General features: G+C 43.6%; 2 protein-coding genes across 2 annotated transcripts; both read left to right on the plus strand.

Annotated features, from left to right (window-relative positions):
* The first annotated feature begins 334 nt into the window (after positions 1–334).
* Positions 335–17,546, plus strand: LOC130466260 (protein MAINTENANCE OF MERISTEMS-like). Its single transcript, XM_056835022.1, has 6 exons — positions 335–910; positions 15,074–15,914; positions 16,000–16,159; positions 16,245–16,562; positions 16,645–16,966; positions 17,052–17,546. The coding sequence occupies exons 2-3, from the start codon at positions 15,075–15,077 to the stop codon at positions 16,153–16,155; spliced, it is 996 nt and encodes a 331-aa protein (XP_056691000.1). The 5' UTR covers positions 335–910; position 15,074; the 3' UTR covers positions 16,156–16,159; positions 16,245–16,562; positions 16,645–16,966; positions 17,052–17,546.
* Positions 5,943–8,140, plus strand: LOC130466259 (uncharacterized). Its single transcript, XM_056835021.1, has 2 exons — positions 5,943–6,583; positions 6,776–8,140. Exons 1-2 carry the CDS (start codon positions 6,149–6,151, stop codon positions 7,751–7,753), a joined length of 1,413 nt encoding a protein of 470 aa, XP_056690999.1. The 5' UTR covers positions 5,943–6,148; the 3' UTR covers positions 7,754–8,140.
* Positions 17,547–20,273: the final 2,727 nt, after the last annotated feature.

A 20,273-nucleotide genomic window follows, 5' to 3' on the forward strand; every position in this document is an offset into this window, starting at 1 on the left:
CCCTGATTTTAAAACATGATTAATTATGCTAATTATTTTAATTAGCCTTTATAATTAATCCTTAACTTGATTAACGAAGATTTTTGAAAATTTTAAATGTTTTAATGATAAATATTATATTCAGGTTTTGTGATTTAATTAGAAATTGTGTTAAAACTTAATTTTTTTAGTAAATTTTCAGCAAAAAGGAGAATTAAAAATCTAAATATTATCTATTTACTAAAATGCCCTTATGTATTCATAGAATTGGAAAACCAAGTTCTTGAACCCATTTCTCCTCCTCCTTCCGTGTCACCATTTCAATGAAGCTCAAACCCATGGCTTTCTATGTGTCTCTACTAATTCATTTTCCTTGCTAATTCATCAAACCTATTTACCTAAAACTAGACTAGCTAATCCTAATCACCAATTTATTGACTCAAATCTCTTACACTTGTCTCTTTCAACAATCTGAGTTGTGCATCCATGGAGCAACATGGTCCCTATAAATAGCTGCTCAATCATTCCAAAAATAATACAATTCAAATTAACTTTCAATTTCTAAACCACCATTAAAAGCCCTCTTAAACAAGTTCAATTTCTGGAAATTACCATAACTCACCACCATTAACCACCACTGCCACCCTGTTCCGCCGGAAACCACCACCATTGACCACCCAAACTACCTTCAGCCTCCGAGCACCATCACCGCAACCCTTACTCGCTTTCCTCCTCTTCTCTCTTTCTTGCGGGTTTTCTCCCCTGCATTCCCTTGACGCTGCGGCCGCAACAACCACCACCGGCGCTACTTCCGCCGTGCTTCGAACCACGCAGCTCCACCAGGTGTTGGTCACCCTTCTTGCACAGGACCAGTCAGCCGCCCCTTTTTCCTTCCTCCTCCTCCATTATTTGTTCTGCGGCTTTGCAAACAGTAAGCTTTTCTTTTATTTTGTTTGGAGCTTCGAACATTCGTATCTTTAGTTGGTAAGGGGCTTTTATTGCTATCAAAATTTTAGTGGGCTTTCATTCCCAATTGTAAAATTATGTGGGATTTATTACTTTACTAGATTAGGTCCCGTGCACACACGGATATTATAAAATTATAATTTGACCATTATTTATAAAATACCACGTCGTTGACTAACAAAGAATTGTTCGAAAATACATTAGTATGAAGTACAAAAGATTTGGATAGATTTTCAAAACATTAAGTTTTAGTCAAATATACTGGATCTTTTCCATAAGTTATTTACCCGCCAAAACTCGAGTTTTGGCAGGTAAGTTTTTCAGATAGTTTAATGTCTAATAAAAGGAGATCTTTTTTTTATAGGTGTTGATTTAAAGAATGTAGCCGAAAGTGATGTATGTGTCATATTTTTCGGATGAATTTATCAAAGATCTCCTTTTATTTTTTTATGTATATAATTTTTGTAATATATAATTTCTATAATGTGCACTTGTATATTTATATTCTATATCATTTTTCCTTTTATGTTTTTGGTAGTTTCACGATTCTATTTATTAAGTTGAAATCTTGCTTAATATATTCTCCAAAGATTGTTGAAATCGCTGAAATAATGACCAAATTTAAAGTCGTAATTTTAGCAATTTCAGCAATCTAAATTGACCATTTTAAGGAAATCACAACCTTGCTTTAATACATTATCCCAAAATTACTTAAATCGCTGAAATTATGACCATAAATTTTGGTCTAATATTATTAATTGGACTGATGTTAAAGAATCTAATACTAAAAAGGAAAAAAAAAGAAAAGATTATAACCATTTTAAAACAATTTAAAATGGCGGTCAACCTTTTAAATTTTAGCAATGTATAATCGTGGGCATTATGTCTTTAGTAAACTATAGCAAACATTTTTAGTTTTAGTAATGGAAATTTAAGAAAAATAAAAAAAGAAAAAAATTTGGCGGAAAAAAATCGCACCAGGAATTAACACGTGTCATTCCAGGTGTCTCTTTTAGTATATAGTAATAGATAGTTGACCTTCAAAGTAAGATACTAATATTAATGTATTAATGAAGATTTATAAGCTAATTAATATATTCTTATGTTAAATTACTATTATTGTTATTATTATTATTATTATTATTATTATTATTATCATTATTATTATCATTATTATTATCATTATTATTAAAAGTAAGTAATAACTTGGCCATACATATTTTCATAAATATCTCGACCCTTGGAGCTCAGGAAAGACGATAATAAAGACTAGAGAAAAAGCCTAGTCAAGCAGGAAATTAAGGTAACTGTGAGGGGGTCGAAAAAGCACGAGGCTAATGCGTGACCTCGTCCCTCGTGGGTGTGACGTTTCTCTTTGTCAAATCAAGTGTAATTGGATTTCCTGTGAGTTTACACCCAATTGACTAGTAATATAGGAGTCGCCATTCAGTTTTTAACGACAATGAGAAAAACTGACAAAACCCGGTTATCGTGACATAAAGGGAGTGCAATTATGTTTGACCACGACGGCCATAGGTTCCCTTGTGATCCCTGGTGTGGGGATCTCTCAACATACACCCGCAAGGTAGAGATTGAGGGTTCGGGGGACTGTAACTACCGAGAGGAGTACTCGCTCGTCGATAACCCTAGAGGCAGGATATCCTTACTAGCTCAGCATAAATAATTGATGGGACATGCGTTAACTATTAAACTAATCTGAGTTGATTTTAGCAATATGCAACATATAATATTAGATCGATCGTGATTATCTGATTTAGATTGTTTTAAGGGAACTAGCATGATAATCTAATTTCCCAACATATTATCTTTATTAGGCGTGATAGAACAATAAGATTCAATTAGTTTAGCAGTTCATAAAAGGGCGAGGAATGCAATTAAACCATGGAAAAGGGACACATTACGACGCACCCTTGAGAGGTGCGTCACGGTTCTCAAAAAACTAACCACTTTGACTTTGCTATTTCTCCTTTTATGTAACGAATCTCAAGATACGAGTCAGGCTACGTTCTGTTCGATTTTTGGATCGATTGCGACAGAACGCGTGATCAATTTCGCAGCGTGAGGCTTAGGCTTAGGGGTTGGAGTCAATACTCAGAATAATAATTGTGTGTTGTGTTCTTTTCACGTCGAACTTGGGGCTATATTTATAGAAAAGAGTTCGTGGAAAGATAGAATTTTAGAACTCTAATCCGCGAAGAATTGGGAAAGAACACGTCCCAGGTAATTTCAGCGCCCAGGGCTGGGCGCCGAAGATTTCGGCGCCCAGAGCCAGGCGCTGAAAATAGAGTCTGGGCCGTTTCTTTGTCAAATTCGGACTCTTAGAATCCAGAGTGTATGAGACTTAATCGAGTCTTTTAGTGCGTATTAATTTTATGACGGAATGCGTCTGGGCCCGTTACGAACTCTAGGATCGTTAGGATTTTAATTAACACGTAACTCTTATTTTCGAAGCGTATTAGAATAGGATTCTCTCGCAATTTCTATCTCATTTAGGATTTATGTTGGAGTGCAACACCTAATTCTGACAGGTTTCTATCTTTTATGACTTGCCACTTTTAACAACTACCCATTACGGCAGTTACTATTTTTAGCAGGTTTCCATAAATGGCAGGTGTCTATAAATAGCAGGTTTCGGGTGAAATGGAAAGGGGATTGAGATTCGTTATTTTTATAGGAGATGCGTTGTCAAGTGGAGATTTATGTTCTCATCATCGAACCTTCCCTTTCGGGAATGGGGACAAAAGTAGGTGTCTACAGTTAGCCCCCACTTTGACTGAGTCTTGGAGTAAGACGATGGTCAAAGTATTAGACGGAGTGCGTCACACAAGCCATGGTGACCTGCTTTTGCGAGGGTCTCACGAGCCCCCGAGTGATAACATTTGACTTAAGGGTCATCACTTGAAGTGTCGACATATCCCTCACGTGTCATTGGGATTTGTCAACGGATAATATAGAAACTCCCTCACTTTGTCATTGGAAGTATCTAAAAAGGCGTAGAAACTCCCTCACTTTGTCATTGGGAGTAGCTACAAATGTTTTTCGAAATCAAAGCTATAAAGTGTAATTGGGCCTGGCCAAGCCCAACCACAAGGTAAAAATGTTTTTGAAGATTCTCATTTTCAGGGCTAGCTAAACGAGAAAACCCCCTTGTTTTTATGGGACGTAAAACGAAGGAAAATCCAGCACATCGTTCTTTTTTGGAAAAACGGAAAACCAATCCTTTTAATTTTGGAAAAAGGGAAAACCGAAAAAAGTTATCGCTGCAGCGACTAAGGACCTGCGCGGTTAGTGACGCAGACCCCGCCGGCTAAAGATGGCGAGCCTGTCCGCTAAGGGTGGACACCCCGTCCGATAGAAGTGGACGAATCTGTTTTTGAAATTTGAAAATAAGGACCTACGCGGTTTGTGACGTAGACCCCGCCAGCTAAAGATGGCGAACCTGTCCGCTAAGGGTGGACACCCCGTCCGATAGAAGTGGACGAATCTGTTTTTGAAATTTGAAAATAATGACCTACGCGGTTTGTGACGTAGACCCCGCCAGCTAAATATGGCAAACCTGTCCGCTAAGGGTGGACACCCCGTCCGATAGAAGTGGACGAATCTATTTTGAAATTTGTTTGTGCTTTTTGAAAATAAGGACCTACGTGGTTTGTGACGTAGACCCCGCCGGCTGAAGATGGCGAGCCTATTTTGAATTTGAAGACTTTATTTTTCGAAAACTGAGGACCTGCGCGGCTAGTGACGCAGACCCCGCCCGCTGAGGGTGGGCGAGCCCTGTCCGTTGAGGGTGGACGTCCCTTAATTCTTTTTTTTTTTTTTTTTTTTTTTCAATTTGGGAACTCGCGTGGTTCGTGACGCGATCTTGCCAACTGAAAATGGGTAAGTTCCCTTTTTTGTTCATCGTGATTTCTTTTGAGAATTTTATTCATTCTTGCAAGAGAGAATTCTTTCGAGGGATGCTCGGACTTAGTTGTAACCTGAATGTGGGTTGACAACGGGTTTAGACGGACCTTTGTCTTGTGGTCCTCTTTTTTCATGGTTTCGAGCTAGTCTTTACGGCTCGGTTTTTTGCCACTACTTGGTCTTTGATCGGAGGACCATGTACAAGTCTCAACGGCGACCTTTCTCTGCGGTCGAAACCGGTTCTTTTGAGTTTACCCAAACATGGGACTGCGTGTAGCGTAGTCCGGGAATATGATTCTGACTGCGCACACTCTTTGTTGGAGTACATATTTTTTCGCGAGCCCCCAAGCACTTGGGCTCGTCGGTCATTTTTTGCCAAGAGAGGTACGTATTTTATAACGTCTTTTAATCATGTTTGGGGTCGTGCTCGTATGTGCGAGCGGCCTTTATAGTGGTGTGCTATTTTAGTGAGGTCGTGGAGTGCGACTTCAGTTTTCGGGCGACAAAGTTTATTTTCCAATAATATCCGGTTTAGCTTGGCCCGGATTTAATCTTTTGACAAACAAATATTTTTTATTTTGAGAAACCAACGACTTAACAATATTTTTTGGTGTTTCGAAGAATGACCTTGATATTTATTTCGCTCGTTTTGAAAAGTGTACACATATATTCCTTGAGACGAATCTAAGTTTTGACCAAGTTTTAGCATTCATTTTTGATATTTGGGTGCTAATGGTGCTTTTGGGCTTGATCTTAATTGCAATATGGCCTCGTGTCTAGCGACACGGTTTTACGTCCTTTCCTGTTCCGCGTTTTGTGAAATCTGGGCCTTGGGCTGCATATTCAGCGCCCAAGGCAGGGCGTTAATTATTTCGGCGCCCAGCCGTGGGCGCTGAAAGTCCTTTCCTGGCGATTTTTGGTTTTCAGATTTCTTAATGCGTTTCCGAATGGGATCAGGATGTCACTTGATGTCTTCAGCTATATATAGGGGCTAGATACGTCCCTATTTTCTATCACTCTCAATTTTCTTCTCTCTTGTAGTTGCTTAGTCTTAATCTCTCCTTGCTTTTGTCATGTCGATTCCTCCCTTCTCACTCCAACGAGCTGTTAGGCGTTGGCTACGAGCCCTTACTCCTACAGAAAAGGCTTTGTTGAAAGAATACCACTTAGAGGCACTTTTAGGCTTACAACAAATTAACATTTATTATAACTTTCTGCATGCATCCCTAAGCTTTTGGGATTCCGATCATCATGTTTTTGTCTTTCGGGGCAACGAAATATGTCCTTTCCCAGTGAATTTTCCGCGATCCTTGGTTATCCTACTAATGCTACTCCTGCCACCCCTAGCACCATTGAAGAGGGTAAAACAACCATAGGGGCTTTCCTAGGACTAGATGCTAACATGCTTGCTGAGATTGTTGTAGGTGATGAGGTTAATTTGGCGAAGCTTGTAAAACATCACTTTAGACCTAGTAAAAATATGACCGAACAAAAATTGAACATTCGAGCCCTTGTATTTTGCTTGTTGAATCATTATTTGCTGTCGAATAACAATGGTGAGTTCGGTGACATAAGGTTGATCCCCTTGATTAGCCAGTTGGAAAGTTGCTATTCTATTATGCCGTTGGTTGTTGCCGAGACTTTGCTGAGCGTGGATGAACTGAAGAAGGATGCCAAATCTGAATATTTTAAGGGGAGCCCCCTATTGCTTCAGGTAATCGATCTTTTCCTTGCGCATGTTTTTTTTTTTTGCATTCCTTTTTACTCGTCCTGCCTGGAGCTGAGTTTCAGCGCCCAGGGCTGGGCGTTAGAATTTTCGGCGCCTGGTCCTGGGCGTTGAAACTGCGCCCCAGGCTTCGTTTGTTTATTTATTATTTTTTGATCTGATCATACCCGTTTCTTGCAGATTTGGCTCATGGAACGACTTAGGCTCTTAGAAATTCCTGCCGATCCTAAACACTATCGCCCTATAGCCTTGGGTAATCGGAAATGTTTGCACCGAGGCCAGGACGAGGCCGAGTTGGCCTCCTTTTTTACTCATGGTATCTGTTCTATTAAGTGGGTGGTACCGTGGTGGAGTTTGACTACTATGACGGGGGGTTCTGATGTATCGGTTTATGTTTCTTTGTTGGGGCTATCCCGGCCCATTTATATCTTTCCTTACCGAGTCATGCGTCAATACAGCTTAAGGCAGACCATCCCCTTTTCTGATACGGTACCACCTAAAGTAGAGGCCTTTTCACAAGCACGGGTTCAAGCATGGGCTAAGTATTATGATGGTCTCCCGTGTTGGACCGTACCTACAAATGGCTTTGTGGGTCTTTCTGAAAACTATAAGTTGTGGATGAGCTCCGATGATAAAGCTGTGAGGACCGAGGCTCGAAATGGGGAGCCGGCTGAGCTTTTGATACCTCGTATTCGGGTTAGATATGAGGGTCGTGATTCTGCCAATCCTCGCACCCATGGTATTAAGACTGTGATAGCTCGTCCTGATCGAAAGCGAAAGAAAGTTCCTCCCCGTTCCAGTTCTAGGCCTAAGAAGATGCCTAACATGAAGGGGCCTGCCATTGCTAAAAGAAATGCAGGCTCTCGCAGAGATCGTCGCCGGAACAATGTATGGGTTAAGAAGGCTCAGGCGCCTGTAGAAACAGTGACTAATCTAGTTGATGTTGATAATCCTTCTCCCACCATTGTCTGTGCCCTTGAGGCTGAGCGGGCTATAACTGAGAATGTTTCTGAAGTCTTGGCATCTTTGGAAGTTAGTGTCCAGAAGCCGGTTCTTATGGAGATTGATATAGGGGCAGCGCAGAAGACTGTGGGTGTGGATCCTGCGAATCTTGCCCTCTACAAGACTTTATTTGATGATCCGGAAGAACTAGAATAGTGTAGTTCCTGCTAGGGTGTAGGTGCCCTTTGTTTATTCCAGTTGTGTTTGTTTTTCCTTCTTCGCACTTTTGTTTTCCTTCTTATTATTTTTTTTAATAAAGGCGTATTTTATTTTTTACTTTCGTTTTTGCTTCTCCCCCTTTTTTTATATTTTATATATGTCTAACACTTTTTCACAATGTATATATATTTTGCTATTTAATTGGACCGAATCCATAAATAGGATTGCCTACGTATCTTTGTTAGAATCAGGTCGCGCGTAGTTCTAGCTAGAATAAATTCTAGGATGCCGGATTTAAATAGATATGCCCTGAGGTGGAAACATTTTATTTAATCGGTCAAATGAGTGAAGTATTATCATTATTTTCGCCCGCTGTTTTTTGCCGTAAGCCGTGTATAAAAATGAAATTCCATGTGTTTTTTGTACGGCTATTTTTTGGTACGCATATATTTTTTTTTTTGGTACGCATATCTGGATACGTGCTGTACCCCCCAAGTGTTCTTTATTTTTCCGTTATGTGCGGATAAAATGACGAGCACTTTCTGGAAAAAAGTTAGGCAGGCAGAGAGTTTCAACGCCCAGGATGGGGCGTCAAAGATTTCGGCGCCCAGCCATGGGCGCTGAAAATGATTTCTGGGCGGTCGTTTTTGACGCTTTGCTTCACATGTTCTTGCATTTATTTCTTTTTTTTCTTCGTTTTGTGCTTTGCTTTTTACTTGTATTAAGATCAATTTTGAGGCTATTTCGGAGGCTTTTTTGACTGTTAGCGTGAGACGCATTTTTGTCCGGATTAATTTTTTCTATTCGTGACTCGGAACGGTTTTGAGAATGGGGTTAGTGTGTGGATGATATGAAGATCTTTGTATAGGCTTTTGAGTGGGCTGAGGTGCGTGTTGATGCCGGGGGCGGCGTTTATTTTTATGAGTTTTTTTTTGAGCAACATTTGTATTGTTTGAATTTGATTTCCTTTTGATTTCTTTGGGTTGCGTGGGTTAGACCCTCACGTTGTGGCAATATGATAGTGTGGCTTATTTTGGGGATTGATGAATTCCGATGCCGCGATTGAAGACCGAGTGGGCCTTGTTTATTGGGCCTAGAGTGGGCTGCCTCTTTGCAAGTATGTTTGGTGCTCATTTAGTGTTAGAAATAAAGTTTTTAGGAGGAATATTACGCCTTTATTAATTTGGAAAGTAAGGAAAACACACTGAAAAAAAATTACCCTATATTCTAAGGGTTCTTAGGACCGTCTAAAGCCTTTATTTTTTCTACCAATCTAAAGAACTACTAGGCGATTTTTACTATGGTGCTCTATATGGCTCAAGCCTTGGGTTTAGTCTCGTAAAACTTTGGTCCTTCACCGGTACTCATCTTGAATTCTATTCCTTTTGCATTGACCCACTGATATGTCTTCACCCATCCGTTCTCGATCTCTTCTAGTGTTGATGCAGGATAGATTAACCGGGTTGGATCGGAACCTTCATCTTGTAAAGCTAGGGTAGTCATCACAGTCTCGTCCTCCATAGGCCTTGATTCGTTAAACAATGTCCATAGAGCCTAGTTGTCCAATAATTCAGTTGTTTTGGTCTTGGTGAGGTGGGGTGCCTCATCCAAGGTGTGGCAGTCATGGAAAATTTCAAATCCGGGTTTTAGCAAGCCATCCTGAATGAAGGGTTCAGGGAAATCACAGCATGGGTGTTCTTCTCCTTCCCGAACGAACATCCCGTTAAGGGTCCTTTGATACGGGGGAAGGAGGGTGGTTTGTTTGGCCTTGTTGAGGCGTAGCCCAGACAGGCGGTCAGCAATATCTTCCTCCGTTGGTTCATAGCCTAAGCCAAAGGGAGTAGATTTTTTGGGTAAAGGATGGAATGTGCATTCCTTCTTCCTTATGCCCAATGGGGTTCCTGGGAAATAACCTTGAGCTAACAGCATTCTAGGGACGACTCGGGATGCGCGCGGGTCTAGGAATGCTGGATCATAATATTCGATGAACTGGATTTCGTCATAGTACAATTGACGTCGAGAGGAGGGGCGCGGATTTCCAGTATTACCCCGTTATGGTTAAGTTTAACCATTTGGTGCAAGGTAGAAGCCATACCTCCTAAGTTAGGGAGCTATGGTCGCCCCAAAAGGAGGTTGAAAGTGGGCTTGATGTCGATTATTTGAAACTCCGTGGTGCGTGCCACAGGCCCGGTTTGTATGGTAAGGTTGATTTTTCCCAACACAGGCCTTCGAGAGTTATCATAGGCTCGTACCCCTTGCGTGGAGGTTTGGAAGTCATCGTTTCCTAGCCCCAAGCAATGGGCGGTTCGCAATGGGCAAATGTTAACTGCCGAACCGTTATCTACGAGCGCTAGGGGGATGTTTTGTCCTTTGCATCCGACCACTAGATAGAGGGCTTTATTGTGAGCACCCCCCTCTTTGGGCAAGTCTTTGTCAGTGAAAACTATGGCCTTTTCTCCAGCATCTCTCGTGACGTGGTTAACCAATGAGTCAGGTGTGATATTTGTAGGCACCGAGATGAGGTCAAGTGAGCGGATAAGCTTTTCGCGATGTTCCTTTGAAGTACACATGAGGTCCCAGATGGTAATCTCGGCCTTGGTTCTTTTTAGCTGCTTCAAGAGAGGATTTTCAATGACTTCCGCGACGGTGGTGTGCCGTCCATTCTTAGGAGTTTGTCTGACTGGGATATCGTCCATAGGAGGTGGGCGAATATCCGATTGATGTATCCCTCCGGATCGGGTGAGATTGTCGACTTCGGGTTCCTGAGGGGTGGTGTCAATGAGAGCATACCCGGGCCAAGTTTCAATAAAGAGGTCCTTGGCTCGAGACTTGAGATAGGTAGATATCTTCAGCATCATCATCCCACACACCGCACACTTCTCTCTCGATTCGATCCATAGGGACCACAGCGAGTGGTGCACCTTGAGGTGTAATATACATCGTAGGGTCGAAGTTCTCATTTTCTGGTTGGTCGAGAGAGACGTGACAAGAGCCGAGTGGGCTTTTGTTGTTGTTGGGTTTGCCAACGTTAGGGAGCGGTATCACTTCATCCTCTATCATGTCCTGGATCGTATGTTTTAGATTCCAGCAGTTTTTGGTGTCATGCCCCACCCGTGACCCAATATTTGTTCTTGACAGGAGGGTCACGGGTGGGGCCTATAGGCCTCAACTTTCCTTGATTGGTTAGTCTTTCAAAGGCTTGTACCAAAGTCGACTCGAGTGGGGCTAACTTTCGGTCTCGGACCCATCTTCCAGGGTTTCTTCGGGCGGGAGTCTCCTCTACGGCATGGACTTCTTGGGCTTGGGATGTGTTGCCCCTGTTGTAGGCGTTGCTTTTGTATGCGGGTTTACTTTGTATTGTTTTTGCGAGGTCATCCTCGATCTTTATTCCCACATCATAAACTCTTTTGAAAGTGTCAAGTCCCAGGTACCTAAGGTGTTGTCTGTAAGCCGGGTCCAGGTTGTCAATGAATTTTTGGACCAATTCTGTTTCGGGAGGCCTATTGATTAGTTGGGCCGCCTGGTCCCTCAATCTAGCAAAGTAGGTTGTGAAACCTTCATTTTTCTTTTGGAAGAGAACTTCCAGCTCGCGCATGGTGACTTGAAAATCCATGTTCGACGAGTATTCCTTGATGAAGACATTGACAAAGTCTTCCCAAGTGGGGAAGAGCTTAGGGTCCTGGTGGTAGTACCATTTGAGCGGCACAGGTTCCAAGGACAAAGGAAAGGCAGGTAAATACATGGACTTGTCCACGCCTTTCAAGTTCATGGCATTCACAAAGCTCAATAGATGATCACGGGGATTGTCCGTGGCTTTAAACTTTGGTAAGTCAGATGAACTAAACTTTTCTGGTAGTTTGCCAGGAAAAGGCTCAGGATCCAGGGAGAAGTACTTGCTCCCCATGGTTTGCTGTAGGACCATTTTTTCAATCCTCTTCTCGTTATCGAGGTCATTTTTGGCTTGTGCAGCCTGTGAGGGGGTCGAAAAAGCACGAGGCTAATGCGTGACCTCGTCCCTCGTGGGTGTGACGATTCTTTTATTCAATCAAGTGTAATTGGATTTCCTGTGAGTATACACCCAATTGACTAGTAATATAGGAGTCGCCATTCAGTTTTTAACAACAATGAGAAAAACTGACAAAACCCGGTTATCGTGACATAAAGGGAGTGCAATTATGTTTGACCGCGACGGCCATATGTTCCCTTGTGATCCCTGGTGTGGGGATCTCTCAAGATACACCCGTAAGGTAGAGATTGAGGGTTCGGGGGACTGTAACTACCGAGAGGAGTACTTCGCTCGTCGATAACTCTAGAGGCAGGATATCCTTACTAGCTCAGCATAAATAATTGAAGGGACATGCGTTAACTATTAAACTAATCTGAGTTGATTTTAGCAATATGCAACACATAACACTAGATCGATCGTGATTATCTGATTTAAATAGTATTAAGGGACCTAGCATTATAATCCAATTTCCCAAAAAATATTATATTTGTTAGGCGTGATAGAACAATAAGATTTAGTTAGTTTAACAGTTCATAAAAAGGGCGAGGAAAGCAATTAAATCATCGAAAAGGGACACATTACGACGCACCCTTGAGAGGTGCGTCACGGTTCTCAGAAAACTAACCACTTTGACTTTGCTATTTCTCCTTTTATTTAACGAATCTCAAATTATGGGACAGAATACGTTCTGTTTGATTTATGGATCGATTGCGACAGAACGCGTGAACAATTTCGCAGCGTGAGGCTTAGGCTAAGGGTTGGAGTCAATACTCAGAATATGAATTGTGTGTTGTGTGTTCCTTTCACGTCGAATTTGGGGCTGTATTTATAGGGAAGAGTTCGTGGAAAGATAGAATTGCAGAGTTCTAATCCACAAAGAATTAGGAAAAAACACGTACCCAGGTATTTTCAGCGCCCAGGCCTTGGCGCCGAAGATTTCGGCGCCCAGAGCCAGGCGTTGAAAATAGGGTCTGGGCTGTTTTCTTAGTCAGATTCGGATTCCTGAAATCCATAGTGTTTGAGACTTAATCGAGTCTTTTAGTGCGTATCAATTTCATGACGGAATGCGTCTGGCCCCGTTACGAACTCTAGGCTCGTTAGGATTTTAATTAATACGTAACTCTTATTTCCGAATCATATTAGGAATAGGATTCTCGCAGTTTTCTATCTCATTTAGGATTTATGTTGGAATGAAACACCTAATTCTGACAGGTTTCTATCTTTTATGACTTGCCACTTTTAGAAGCTACCCTTTACGGCAGTTACTATTTTTAGCAGGTTTCTATAAATAGCAGGTTTCGGGTGAAATGAAAAGGGGAATTTGAGATTCGTTTATTTTATAGGAGATGCGTTGTCAAGTGGAGATTTACGCTTTCATCATCGAACCTTTCCCTTTCGGGAATGGGGACAAAAGTAGGTGTCTACAGTTAGCCCCCACTTTGACTGAGTCTTGGAGTAAGACGATGGTCAAAGTACTAGACGGAGTGCGTCACACAAGCCATGGTGTATGCGACCTGTTTTGCGAGGGTCTCACGAGCCCCCGAGTGATAACATTTGACTTAAGGGTCATCACTTGAAATGTCGACATATCCGTCACGTGTCATTGGGATTTGTCAACTGATAGTATAGAAAATTCCTCACTTTGTCATTGGAAGGATCTAAAGGTGCGTAGAAACTCCCTCACTTTGTCATTGGGAGTAGGTACAGATGTTTTCGAAATCAAAGCTATAAAGTGTAATTGGGCCTGGCCAAGCCCAATCACGAGGTAAAAATGTTTATAAAGATTCTCATTTTCAAGGCTAGCTAAACGAGAAAACCCCCTTGTTTTTATGGGACGTAAAACGAAGGAAAATCCAGCACATCGCTCTTTTTTGGAAAAAACGGAAAACCAATCCTTTTAGTTTTTGGAAAAGGGAAAACCAGAAAAAGTTATCGCTGCAGCGACTAAGGACCTGCGCGGTTAGTGGCGCAGACCCCGCCGGCTAAAGATGGCGAGCCTTTCCGCTAAGGGTGGACACCCCGTCCGATAGAAGTGGACGAATCTGTTTTGAAGTTTGTTTGCTTATTTTTTTGAAAATAAGGACCTACGCGGCTTGTGACGTAGACCCCGCCGGCTAAAGATGGCGAACCTGTCCGCTAAGGGTGGACACCCCGTCCGATAGAAGTGGACGAATCTATTTTGAAATTTGTTTGCGCTTTTTAAAAATAAGGACCTACATGGTTTGCGCCGTAGACCCCGCCAGCTAAAGATGGCGAGCCTATTTTATTTTGAATTTTGAAAATTTGATTTTTGGAAAACTGAGGACCTGCGCGGCTAGTGAGGCAGACCCCGCCCGCTGAGGGTGGGCGAGCCCATTTTGAATTTCTTATTTTGCCTACGTAGAAGGGCTTTTGTGATTACATCCTGTTGGTGGGTCGCAATATTTCCTGATCAGGTGTGTCCTATAAGTGGGTCCACACTGTGTATATTTTTAACGATATTGCAAAATACCGTCTTTGGGAAAGAAATATCAAGATAACAGATATTTTACACAAAATAGGGGATTGCGCGTGCCTGACAGCGAATATTCGCTGTCTGGGAAGCATTTTCAGCGCCCAGCTCTGGGCGCGAGAATTTCTAACGCCCAGAGCTGGGCGTTAAAAATGCGAAAGGGGAGACGGGTCTTTAAATTCGCGGACCGTCTCCTTCCTTTCCCATTTCCACCATTTTCGCTCAAGCTCCTCATCTCTTTCAACTGATTTCTTGCTCGTTTCTTCACTTTTCTTTACGAATTCTACTCCAAATCACTTCCTAATCTTCCCAATGTAAGTAATCTTCAGTAATTTTGAGCTTTTTTGTCAATTTCAATATTTTTGTCAAGTATTTTTTATGCATGAAATTAATTTGGGGGTTTTTGATTTTGTGCCCCTTTCCTTTAATTAGATAGTTGGAAATGTTCCTCATAACATGTTAATTAGTTTGTGCATGTTAATTTTCGCAAGTATGTTGATTTTTGTTGAATTTGGGCATTTTCATGCTAGCCCCCAAGTATACCTACGACTCTAGTGTTCTCTTGCAATGTAGGTGTTCTTGGTATATTGCTTGCGTTCCTCATAATTCATGAATGACAAATTATGGAGGAATTTTGTTGGAGTTAATTAAAAAAAATTCACTTAGGGAATTTTTTTTGCTCGATATGAACTTAGTATCATGTCTTAGGGAACAAAAAAAATTGTATGACTCCATTTTATGAGAGGAATGCGCTCCTTTAGTGATTGGTGTGAGTGCCAGTTTTGTTAAAGGTATAATGCCTTATTGTATTATTGATCAGCATGCCTGACGAGTCGTCACCTCCTTCTGGTGGCCACGAGGAGCGTGGCATGACGCGGCAGTCTACTGGCGCGGGTCCCCTATGGGTGGGCCCTGAGCTCTACGACGGTCGTGATCTGCACTACGACCTAGAGCACCACGTGACTTCCCACCTTCATGCGAGGAGAGAGACTACGGTTCGCGGCTATGGCGCAGCGACGAGTGAGACCGTTTTTAGCTTCCTGAGCTCGGACGCCCAGGCTTTGGTGAGGGCGAGCTCACTATTTCCGGTGGTCGAGACCTTCTGGGAGATACTGCGGCTTAACATCTCTCTGTCTTTTCTGCGGTCATTCATGAGGCGGTGGTGGGATACCACCAACACCTTCCATTTTCCTTGGGGCGAGATGACGATCAATCCCGAGGACTACACGGCTTTGACGGGCTTGACCTTTACAGGGAACCCCGTTCGTCTGAGGTCGGATGGCCCATCGCCGACTGTTGCTGAGGGTACCAGGCTCTTGGGCTCGTGGATGGGTAGGAGATTGCCTTCGTACCAGCCCCGTGGGATACCTTTCGCTGACCTGATGTGGGCCTTAGAGCATGGGGTAGAGGAGTCGCCTTCGAGACAGGCTCGGCTGCTCTACCTCCATTTTATTACTTCCACTTTTCTATCGGGTCCGACTGACACCTTTGACCCGAGGTGGATAGGCATGGTGGAGGACGTGTCTACACTGGGTGACTATCGCTGGGGCGATTTGGGCTATGCGATGCTCGTCGGCCAGATGAGTTTGGCGGTGCGCGACTCGGACCCGAGTAGACGTCACTTTGTGATTACATTAGCGGGAGTGCCGCGTTTGATCGAGGTATGTGTCTAGACTTTCGTTTGTTTTCTCGCTTTTACCGGGCCTCTTTTTTTTTTTGATGTTTTATTGTCTTTTCTTTTTGCAGCTGTGGGCCTTTGAGCACTTACCTTGGCTGGCTCCCCGAAAGGGGCAGAGGCCTTTGGAGTTCCCCTTCCGGTCGCCGTTGGGGTTGGAAGAAGAAGCTGATAGTGCGTCCACCGCCCGATACCGTGTAGGATCTTATTCGGGACGGGATCCCTGAGCATGTACAGAATCTCATCCTCTATCTCGTATTTCGTCATTCTTTTTATTTTCTATGTGCGAGATCTGACCGTGTTTGTACAAAAACAGGTGGTTTGGACCCCATGGCTCTCTTTTAGGGGTACTCATGCTTCGGTCAGGGATAGTTATGCCCTGAGCCAGATGCGGGTCTTGTTTGTTGGCCGCCGGGACCCTGTCTTGTACCTGGGAGAGCGGGTACGTATGCAGACGGTCGGGGCTTTTTCGGTGCCTAGGCCTCCGCCTGCAACCACGTTGTCTACTCGCTCGATAGGCGAGTCGTGGAGGGTCCACTCGAGGACTGGCGTGCCGGCGACGGAGTTGGTGATAGATGGAGCTAGCTATCATCAATTTATCCAGGATTCTCTTCGTCTCCCGGAGCCTGGCGCTGTAAGTTGCCCTCTCTTTTCGTATTGATTTTAGTGTTTTCATGCTCGTGCCCATGTGTTTATGTCTACTGTGTTTTGTGCAGGAGCGTCCTGACCCTTCGTTGGGGGGATGGGTGCTTCCCGATGCTCGGATCTTGTATACCGGAGAGAGTGGATCCGAGATTGTGGAGACTTTCCCGAAAGACCGGGTTTTCCATGCTCCGCTCCCTGAGGGAGTACAGGCGGTATGCACCTTTTATTTGTGCACTCTTCTTATATCTTTCTTTTTTTCTTTTGTTACTAACATTCCTGTTTCATGTTACGGCCCATACGGCCAACGCGATGGTGGGGGTGATCAACCGGTTGAAGTCCGCGTTGGTTCGAGCCCGATCTGCACTTTCTTGCAGGAGCCCCCACTCTACTCGGGTAATGTGCCCTCTTTTTTTTTCTGTTGACCTGTACCTCTTGTTTGGCTTTCTTTTACTCACTCTCCTTTTGTCTTTTCTTGTAGACGGGTGCTGGACGAGCCGGGGCCGACGACGCAGGTCCCTCGGGCGGGGGACACGGTCGTGAGAGAGAGAGAGAGAGGTCACGGCACTCGCCCCTACGGCATCGCCGTTCCGACGCGGGGGTGAGTTCTTCCGGGGAGAGGTCCGAGCCGGAGCGTAGGCGACGTTCCGTGTCGGTGGCCCGAGAGCCTAGCCCTGAGTTGGAGTCACAGCCTCATTTTTGGGGTGATTCTGGCTGGGGGCCCTCATACCACGGGAAGTGGAGTGGATGGACCGATGAGGCTTGGAGACATGGAGCCGATGACGAGTCTTAGGCTTACCTCCTGTTTTGTATATATTCATTCTTGTATTCCGCATGTATATATATTTTTTGCGATTTTTTGGTGCAAGAATGTTTTGAGCCTTCCGTGGGCTTTGCTTTGACAGATTATAGTAATATTAGCTTTCTAAACCAACGACGAATTTTGAAAAGGGAAAGAATTTCGTAAAAATAATGAGTTCATACAAGAGTGCACACATATTTTTAGACTAACCGACTACTTGGGGTATTACATATGCATGTTCACTATTTTTTTGTTTTTTTCCGACTCGTGCCATACTCCTTTGTTGGGCTTGTTCCTGAAAATTCTTGTGGCTTTGTTTTTTCATTCTATTTGGTCTTGCCCGTGCATGGGTTAGGGTATAGTGCCCTTTGCAATATCTTTTCTTCTTGATGCGTTGCATGACTTTATTATTTTTTTATTTTTATTGGACCGAATCCTTGATAAGGATTGCCTACGTATCTTGTCAGAATCAGGTCGCGCGTAGTTCTAGCTTTTGAAAAAAAAATTTGAAAGGGTGTTCATTACACGTCTGCTTCCCCCCCCAAGTGTTCGTGGTTCTTTTGATGGTTCGAAAAAGGAGTACGAACACTTGCAGAATCGGGAGGATAGGTGGCAAGAGAGAATGACGCCCGTTCAAGGGCGAAAATATCGGTGCCCAGGCCTGGGCGTAAAAAATAACAGCACCCAGCCCTGGGCGTTGAAGTTTTGTCTTTCTCTTTTTCCTACTTTATCGAGTTTTATGCCGTTTGCTTAGAGTAATGTACAGAATGCTCGCTTATGAGTCTTAACGTGTTTTATTAGATGCCTTAACTCCGGACTGGTTTTTATTAAATATAGTACTTTTTTAATTGGTGTAAGTTCGTGAGGTTAGCGAATTCCGCTCCATCTATGTCAGCTAGTTGGACTGCTCCGCCAGGTAGGATGGTCTTTACAAAATATGGTCTTGTCCAGTTAGGCCGGAATTTTCCTCGAGGGTCCGTAGTAGGTGTGCGGACTTCTTTTAATACAAAATCGCCTTCTTTGATATTTCGAGGTTTGACCCTTTTGTTGAATTGCCTTGCGATGCGCTTTTGATACACTTGCACGTGATGTAAAGCTCTCAACCTCCGTTCGTCTAAAAGGACGAGCTCGTCGTACCTAGCTTGAACCCAATCAGCTTCGGGTAGCTTGCTTTCTAGGACGATCCGGACGGAGGGAATTTCCAACTCGATTGGTTGAACTGCTTCCATTCCGTATACCAAGGAGTAGGGTGTTACTCCAATGGAGGTGCGGATTGAGGTTCGATAGCCCCATAATGCGAAGTGTAATTTGTTGGGCCAATCCTTATAATTTTCGGCCATTTTTTCGATTATGACTTTAATATTTTTGTTGGCCGCCTCTACCGCGCCGTTCATTTGCGGCCTGTAGGGAGAGGATTTATGGTGTTTAACATGATATTTTTCGAGCAGGTCTTGGACTTCGGCCCTAAAGTGGGAACCTTGGTCACTTATGATTTCATGTGGAACCCCGTATCGACAGAATACGTTCTTTTCTAGGAATCGAGCGACATGTTTGGCCGTTAATTTTGCATAGGAGACTGCCTCTACCCATTTAGTGAAGTAATCAATTGCGACTAAAACGTACTCGTGTTCCCCTACGCCTGTTGGTGTTACCTTGCCGATTATATCTATACCCCAGGTGGAAAAGGGCCATGGAGAAGTGAAGGTGTATAGTTCCGAGGGAGGCAAATGGTTAAGATTACTCAAGATTTGGCATTTTGGGCAAGTTTTTACAAAGTGGTGACAATCGGTTTCCATAGTGGTCCAATAGTACCCTGAGCGGGATATTTTTCGGGATAACATTTTTTCGTTCATATGGGGTCCTCACACGCCGTTATGGTATTCTTCCATTAGTCTTTGGGCTTGGTTTTGGTGGACACAAAGTAACTTGATTTTATTCGGCGTGTATTTGTACAGTTCTCCCAGAATTATGCTATATTGTGAAGCGAGGAGGCGTAAGGCCTTTTGTGCTCGCGGGGAGGTGTTTGGGGGGAATTCCCCACTTGTTTTGTAACGAAGGATGTCCGTGTACCATGGTTCTTCTTCGGTGTTTTCAGGTTCGGAGTCTATGGCACAGCAATAAGCCGGCTCTTTCCTTCGCTCGACCCGAAGGGTCATTCCGTCCCATTTATTCGGGATGTTGAGCATTGAAGCTAGCTTCGCTAGTGCATCCGCGAATTGGTTGTCGTCTCTTGGTAAGTACGTATACTCGATTTTTTCAAATTGCTCGACTATTTGGTCTAAGTTAGCTTGATATTTTGAGAGACTAGTGCTTCGGACATTCCATCTTTTGGATATATGGTTGATTATTAGGGAAGAATCCCCGAAGACTTGTAGATGTTTGACTCCGAGGCTAACTGCGGCCTCTAGCCCAACTATGCAGGCCTCGTATTCGGCGGCGTTGGTTGTGGCCTCGAAGTCAAGTTTGACGGAAATTGGTATATGGGCCCCTTCGGGACTGACTAGGAGAACTCCGACGCCGCATCCTTTCTGGTTGGACGCACCATCGAAGTATAGTGTCCAATAGTCGTCTCGTATCATCAGAAGTTCCTCGTCGGGGAGGAGGTAAGCTTCCGTGGTCTCCTCATTCGTGGCATGCTCGGCCAGGAATTCGGCAACCGCTCTTCCTTTGATTGTGTTTTCTGGCATGAATTTTAGGTCGAATTCTGAGAGCATGACTAGCCACCTGGACTGGCGACCATTTAGGGCGGGCTTTTCGTGTATTTTAAGGGGTCTAGTTGTGACACTATATGAATAGTGTGGGCCAATAGGTAATGTCTGAGTTTTTTGGATGCCCAGACGAGGGCGAGGCAGGTTTTCTCAAGTTCTGTGTATCTCGTCTCGTACTGTATGAACTTCTTGC

The sequence above is a fragment of the Spinacia oleracea genome, chromosome 1 (genome assembly GCF_020520425.1).
Source record: "Spinacia oleracea cultivar Varoflay chromosome 1, BTI_SOV_V1, whole genome shotgun sequence".
NCBI lineage: Eukaryota > Viridiplantae > Streptophyta > Magnoliopsida > Caryophyllales > Amaranthaceae > Spinacia > Spinacia oleracea.

Coding starts and splice junctions, on each gene's coding strand:
- LOC130466259 (XM_056835021.1), top strand. CDS start 6,149: ATGTCCTTTCCCAGTGAATTTTCCGCGATCCTTGGTTATCCTACTAAT. Junction 6,584..6,775: donor GGAGCCCCCTATTGCTTCAG/GTAATCGATCTT, acceptor CGTTTCTTGCAG/ATTTGGCTCATGGAACGACT.
- LOC130466260 (XM_056835022.1), top strand. CDS start 15,075: ATGCCTGACGAGTCGTCACCTCCTTCTGGTGGCCACGAGGAGCGTGGC. Junction 15,915..15,999: donor GAGTGCCGCGTTTGATCGAG/GTATGTGTCTAG, acceptor TTCTTTTTGCAG/CTGTGGGCCTTTGAGCACTT.